Below are 7,106 nucleotides of genomic sequence, written 5' to 3' on the forward strand. Positions count from 1 at the left end.
GTGTCCTGGGATAAGGAGGGCGCACTGCTAGTGGACGACCTTCACAATGGTTCCACCATCAATGCAAGGTATTACATTGAACTTTTGGACCAATTGAAGGCAGCTCTGAAGTCCAAAAGGCACGGCAAGCTGTCCAAGGGAATCTTGTTCCTGCAAGACAACGCCTCCGCCCACACGGCACAAGCGACCGCGGCAAAACTGGTGGAGCTAGGCTTCAAACTGGTTGACCACCCACCTTATTCACCAGATGTATCTCCCTCCGACTACCATCTGTTTCCAAACCTGAAGAAACACCTCAAGGGGACCAAATGTCACCCCATTTCTGATGCCATGCCTGCTACGGATGACTGGTTTGAGGCACAACAGAAATCCTTCTTTTTGCAAGGTTTACAGAACTTAGGATCCCGATGTAAGAAGTGTGTTTGCACCAGTGGGGAGTATGTGGAAGAAATGTGAAGTTTCATCTTCCTATCTCGTTTCTTTCCCGGTAAAGCCAAAGACTTATCAGCAGCCCCTTGTATAACGTAGGATTTTATGCCGTATGTGCCTAGGCTGCCCATAGATATAACACTGAGGTGGTATCTGAAGACAATCTAAGGGGTACAGAGACTCGTAGACCACCCCCTGATGTCTGCTGCCCCAGAGAACATGACAGACTGGAGGTTTGCCGTATCTTACTCTCCATAGATAGAAGTGGCACTAAAAGGTGTTTGGAAGCTGCTTCCCATCTCCAACATGTCTGTTTGGTCAAGGCAATAACGTGCAAGAAGGGAATTCATCTCAGTGCACCTTCCTCTCTGATACCTCATCACCTTCCTGGAGCCTCCTTGACAATTCATCCTCCACCTCAGATGTCATGGCCGGACCTTGGGCCGGCTCTGTTCTTCTCGAGGCTTTATGGATTTCCTCAGACTCCTCTTCTTCATCCACTTCTTGGCTGCGTCTCAAGGAGGCGTAGAGCTGAGCCGTCACCTCAGAGGAGACGGCGCGTCTGAGAGAAGTAGAAGGTGAAAGGAGGAGAGGTGGAGGAGAGGAAAGAGTGGTGATGGAGTGACGTGGAGATGTAGGAGACGACAGAGGAAGAGGCTCTATGCCGCTGAGGAGGGAAGCGTCTTGGAGAGAGAAGGCGTGAAGAAGAGCCATGAAAAGAGACAGACAGGAAGCTGGAGGAGAGACGGGAGAGCAGGTGTTACTCATGTAATAATATAAGGAGGGTGAAGTATCTGTCCTCCTCCAACACCAAACCAAGAGCGCTGGTACCATGGAGGAGGCGGTTACATAAATGCTCTACTGCAAAGCTTATCTAACTGAATATAGCTGCTACCTATGGGAGATGAAGCTTCGGAGCCTCTGCCAGCCGATGTCCATTAAGGGCACCGCCAAGAGCTGCCTGGCATCAGTAGCGGAAACACCCTTCTGCAAAACGGCAAACCCAAAACACCACCACTCAGGAGTAAAGACGGGGGGGAAGGGGCACTCGGGGGAGGGGTGAACACCAGCACCTCTCAGCTATGCCTATAGACCATGAAATAAGGAGGTCCACGATAGCAATTTTCCCAAATAAGAAAAAAGTGAAACAGTAGCGGTACTATTTTTTCCCCTTTCTAAAATGGACAGAATAGGTGATTCTATGCATTTTCACAACGGGTTTTTATCAACCTCTAGAAAATAAATTTTAATTGCAGCTACTCTGTAAGTTGTCACCAGCTCCGGACCTGAGACAGGTTTTCCAGGCAGTGACCGCTGTCAGTGCGGAATTCATGGGGGTCAGAGTGAACCCCACTGCTCCGACCCCTCTGTAGTGGCCAGTGCTTGCAGGTGCAGCTCCCATCGATTTCAATAACAAGCCGCGGCCAACACAGTGGTCAGAGCAGCGGCTCCCGCCCGACCCCGGAGTACCCCACTAACAGTGGACGCTGCTTGGTAAACCCCTTTAAAAGGGTTGTGCCGAGTTATCCCCATCCACAGGCTAGGAGATAGCTTAGTAATTATGGGGGTCCAATTCCTCGGACCTCCTTTAATCCTGAGAATAGGGGTTGTGACGTGCCCGCATGAATGGGGACCTTCAGGACTCCATTTCTGGAGATCAGTGGGGGTCCCCGGTTAGTCTGTACCCGGTGGGTAGGGACGCAGTGTCAGGAATTGACGTTACTTTTTTTCGGCACTTGGATTTCAAATCTTTTCGCAGGGAAAAAAAAAAAAAAGAATCTGCTTGGCAAAGACGATGGCGCAGATTGTCACTAAGAGTAATGGGGCACGGATCTAAAGGGAAATCCGTATAAAAAAGGATCTGCTGTGTGAGCGCCCTCCCAGGGAAAACCTACAGCAAAGCGTGAAAAGACAGAACCATTGTGGCGCAGGTTTCTGCTGCAGTAAGTCCTCAGCATGTCCGCTACCCGCTGACCACCAGTGTGTTTGTGCGAGAACCGCCGCGGCTTCCTGGATGGATGGAGAAGGGCCGCAGGAACACGCGGGCGGCAGCAGACCTGGGGCGGTACCGGCCGGCGGTTGGGTTTTCTGTCACTTCCCTTTGACTTCAGTGTGATTTCCAGGGCTCAGGTCGGTTCTGCCTGATCTCCGATTGTAAAATGAAAACAATTAACAGACTGCAAATGGAGAGGAGCCTTCTGGGGTTTGTTTACATTGTAGTCAGCGGGTGCCGGAACGCATGGGAAAGGCGCCATTTGCGGCTGCGTTTGTTTTGCATTTAAAGGAGATGTCTCGAGGAAGCAGTTAAATTTTTTTTTTGCCCAGTCCCCCCCATTAAGTACACATTACTAAGCCCCCCTGTAAATGACATTTCTAGCTGGTTCGTACTTACCGTTCCAGCGTTTCAGCAACTTATAAAAGTTTCCTCAAGATGGCTGCCGGCTCTTTCCCCGTCGCTCGCTGCAGCCCGACGTGCGCGCTCCCGAGACGCCGCCAGCTGTGTCTCCATGGCAACCGGACGCATCGCAGCCGCCGACCAGACGCCCACCGCCAGGCAGCAGGTAACCGGCGCTAGCCCCCGGCTCCCCAGCGCTAGACCCTCAGCCCAGGTGAAGGCCCCGGAGCCCAGCGCTAGGTTCCGGAGCCCAGCGCTAGTTCCCCCGGCCTAGCGGCAGCCCCCCCCGGCCTAGCGGCAGCCCCCCCATCGCAGCGACAGCCCCCCCCGGCCTAGCGACAGCCCCCCCATCGCAGCGGCAGCCCCCCCCGGCCTAGCGACAGCCCCCCCATCGCAGCGGCAGCCCCCCCCGGCCTAGCGACAGCCCCCCCATCGCAGCGGCAGCCCCCCCCCCCGGCCTAGCGCTAGTTCCCCCATCACAGCGGCAGCCCCCCCCCCCGGCGCAGCGACAGCCCCCCCCCCCCGGCAAATCACTTACCTGGGAGGCTTCTCGGGGCTGCTGGGCTGGGCTTCTCCGCTGGGCAGCTCCAGTTTCTGCACCTTCCTCTAACAGAGGAAGGTACAGAATGGCCGCTGCAGCGCGCTCCCGAGCAGTGACAGCTCGTCTGCGCATGCGCAGAAGAGCTGTAGCGGGGAGCACACTGAAGCGGCTCGTGCTGAATGGAGAAGACCGGACTGCGCAAGCGCGTCTAAAAAAGCAAGCTGCCAGCGAATTTAGACGGAACCATGGAGACGAGGACGCCAGCAACGGAGCAGGTAAGTGAATAACTTCTGTATGGCTCATATTTAATGCACGATGTACATTACAAAGTGCATTAATATGGCCATACAGAAGTGTATACCCCCACTTGGTTTCGCGAGACAACCCCTTTAAATAACCCCCGTTTTATACGAGCGCGCGCAGACGGGGGAGAAATACAAGACGCATCCGGTAAGGGCGGCCGCAAACCGTAAGCAAAGGGAAAAACACGGATAGGACTGTAAAAAACCAAAACTCCCCCCGATCTGTGAGAGCCCCCCGCCGCCTCCAGTCACAGCTGCTTTCATTCCGTTTTGGTTCCCCTTTCATTTTGACCCCTCAGTGACGCGGCCCGATCATTTGGGGGGGATTTTCACCTCCAGTTTTTGAAAGCCATAACTGATTTTTCGCCAACATGGCCGTCTGAGGCTCGCACTTCGTGGCCTTGTGAGTTTTATTTGTACCCTTTATGGGGTACGTGTAAGGTCTTTATGGGGCACGTGTAAGGTCTTTATGGGGCACGTGTAAGGTCTGTATGGGGCACGCGTAAGGTCTGTATGGGGCACGCGTAAGGTCTGTATGGGGCACGCGTAAGGTCTGTATGGGGCACGCGTAAGGTCTTTATGGGGCACGCGTAAGGTCTTTATGGGGCACGCGTAAGGTCTTTATGGGGCACGCGTAAGGTCTTTATGGGGCACGCGTAAGGTCTTTATGGGGCACGCGTAAGGTCTTTATGGGGCACGCGTAAGGTCTTTATGGGGCACGCGTAAGGTCTTTATGGGGCACGCGTAAGGTCTTTATGGGGCACGCGTAAGGTCTTTATGGGGCACGTGTAAGGTCTGTATGGGGCACGTGTAAGGTCTTTATGGGGCACGCGTAAGGTCTTTATGGGGCACGCGTAAGGTCTTTATGGGGCACGCGTAAGGTCTTTATGGGGCACGCGTAAGGTCTTTATGGGGCACGCGTAAGGTCTTTATGGGGCACGCGTAAGGTCTTTATGGGGCACGCGTAAGGTCTGTATGGGGTACGCGTAAGGTCTGTATGGGGTACGCGTAACGTCTTTATGGGGTACGCGTAACGTCTTTATGGGGTACGTGTAACGTCTTTATGGGGTACGTGTAACGTCTTTATGGGGTACGTGTAACGTCTTTATGGGGTACGTGTAACGTCTTTATGGGGTACGTGTAACGTCTAACTTTTGTAGGGCAGGAAAAAAAAAATCCCATCAATTCTGTCACTTGTTTTCTTTTTTCCAGCACTAATCATGCAGCATAAATGGCGCGGCGAATTGTTTCTGCGGGACGGGAGGATTACGACAATACCGAAATGATATTTTTTAGGTTTTTCCATAATAAAACCATTTAAATAGAATATATCTCACGTCCCGGCTGCAGGGTACTGAACACAACAGGACGTAAACTTACACCCTGTGGAGGACGTGAGGTCAGAAGCTGAGCCAGCCGGTCTCCTGCCGCAATAGTGGGGGGTACATAACAACAGGACCGCCTCTGTTAACCCCCTACATGCCACGATCTATGTAGATCACAGCATGTAAAGGGTTTCAGAGGGAGGGCGCTCCCTCTATGAGGTCATTGGACCCCCATGGAGGCCCGATGGGTTGCCATGGCAACAGGACGGCAGATACAGGCATCCTGCTTTGCCAGTGCCTATGATGGCTATTACAAGCGATAAGGCATTGCAGTCCTGAAGTCCTGCAATGCTTTATCATAGCGATCATCGGTGCTACGGATCAGGTCCCCCTCAGGGACATAAAGAGCGTAACAAAAACATGTAACACAAAAAAAACTTTTTTACTTTTCCTCCTACCGTACTCGTACAAAAAAAAAAAGTTAAAACTTAAGCAAACCCCACATATTTGGTATCATTGTGTCCGTACCGACCGGCACTACAAACTGAACACAAGATTTGTCACACACAGCAAAAAAACGATAAAAAAAAAAAAGAGGCAAAATGCTTATTTTGTTTTATCTCACAAAAAAAAAAATCTATAAAAGTGATGAAAAACGCCGTGACGTACCCCAAAATGGTACCAATAAAAACTACAACTTGTCCTGCAAACAACAAGCCTCACAGATCTCCGTCCACGGGGAGATAAAACCGCTGTGGGAGCGCGAGCGCAGCGCCGTAGATAGAAGGATCACTTCCAGAAAATAAAGGTTTTTACTTTGGTAACCGTAGCGACCCGCAGGATGAGGATGGCGCCGTTTAGAGGCAGAATGGGGGTTTGGGTCTCCAGAAAAATGATAAAAGTCCTGCAATACATCAAACGCACCAAAAAGGGGAACCGATAAAACTACAGTTGGCAGACAACGAGGCCGGCCGCGGCGACGGGAGAACGAACAGTTATGGCTTCTGTGGAGACGGAAATCCACAGAAATCGTGTCCTTATGGCCAAAATATGTCGGCACTAAGGGGTTAAAAAAGCAAATCCGTTAAAAATGGGAACCAATCCGCTGCTGTAGATGGACGCCATATAGCTCCGCCCACAGCGCTGGGCTCATCTCTGTGGGGCTGATAAAGATGGCGGAGCGCTGCACTGGGCTGCTGCTCAGCGGTCACACGGAGGTGGACGCGCGGCTCTAGTTGGGGTCCCAGCGGTCCCACCGCCTCGCAGCCCCCTCTGGATAGAGTCACACATAACAGGATTCGGCGCGGGTTTCATCGCAGATAGTGACATGGAGCCACACGAAATACGCTGCGTGTGAACAGCGGGGAGATCCTCTGATAATGGGGCGCTCAGCGCAGAGATCAGCGGCGGACACGCAACAACACGCTGATCTATGTGCGACACGGAAACCTCCCCCCCCCCGATGAATGGCGGTCACCGCGGTCACATGATGTCAGTCACAGGTGAGGGGACTAAAACTAGGGGGAAAAGACCCAATCGCATCACGTGACCAAAACCGCACGGACGACCGTAAGGGCGCGGTCACACGGCGCCGATCTGCTGCGGAATGTCGGCATCAACACCGCATTCTGCGCCGGTTTGGGCAAAATCCCTCCTTATTGAGAAGAGGCGGAGTCTACAAGTATAAATGGCGCTATAACAGACGCAGCCGGTTCCCATCCCCCTCCGTACGTTAGTTTCCCCCGGGTTTTGCGCAGATGTTTCCGCCAGCGAGGGGCCAGTTACTGAATACCTCCTTCCCTTCTTCACCTCTGTGAATTTTCTATATGGCGGATCCAGGAGGAAAAACTGCAGCAAACCCGCCCGTGTGAACAGGAGCAGAACCCAAACACGCTGTGAGTAACACCGGCGGGCAGTGCCAACCGGTAACGTGATATTACGGCACCCCGAGGACTCACATCACAGCCGCCGCTTCACTCCGCACTTCTGCCTTCTTTGAACCCGCTTCCACGGCCGCCGCATGACGTCACTCTCCTGCGCCCGCCCAGCTAACGGATTCACCATGGCAACAGTCGCTCTAGTGAATCAGCGTCCGCCATCTTTGAACTTCCCGA

General features: G+C 53.0%; 1 protein-coding gene across 4 annotated transcripts in view; it reads right to left on the reverse strand.

The window, feature by feature from the left end:
• CNTROB (centrobin, centriole duplication and spindle assembly protein) overlaps positions 1-7,059 on the reverse strand; it is a 30,852-nt gene extending 23,793 nt beyond the window's left edge. Inside the window, exons 1-2 of one of the 4 annotated variants that reach the window (XM_066593807.1) lie at positions 6,951-7,059; positions 790-1,163 (exon numbers count right to left, since the gene is read on the reverse strand). In XM_066593807.1, coding sequence (XP_066449904.1) covers positions 790-1,143 — 354 coding nt within the window. In that variant the 5' untranslated portion in view covers positions 1,144-1,163; positions 6,951-7,059. Of the gene's footprint in view, positions 1-789; positions 1,405-6,950 lie in introns of those variants that run through there. The other 3 variants (XM_066593808.1, XM_066593806.1, XM_066593805.1) reach the window with 3 other exon arrangements.
• Between the last annotated feature and the right edge of the window lie 47 nt (positions 7,060-7,106).

This window comes from Eleutherodactylus coqui, chromosome 2 (assembly GCF_035609145.1).
Source record: "Eleutherodactylus coqui strain aEleCoq1 chromosome 2, aEleCoq1.hap1, whole genome shotgun sequence".
In the NCBI taxonomy this organism is placed as follows: domain Eukaryota; kingdom Metazoa; phylum Chordata; class Amphibia; order Anura; family Eleutherodactylidae; genus Eleutherodactylus; species Eleutherodactylus coqui.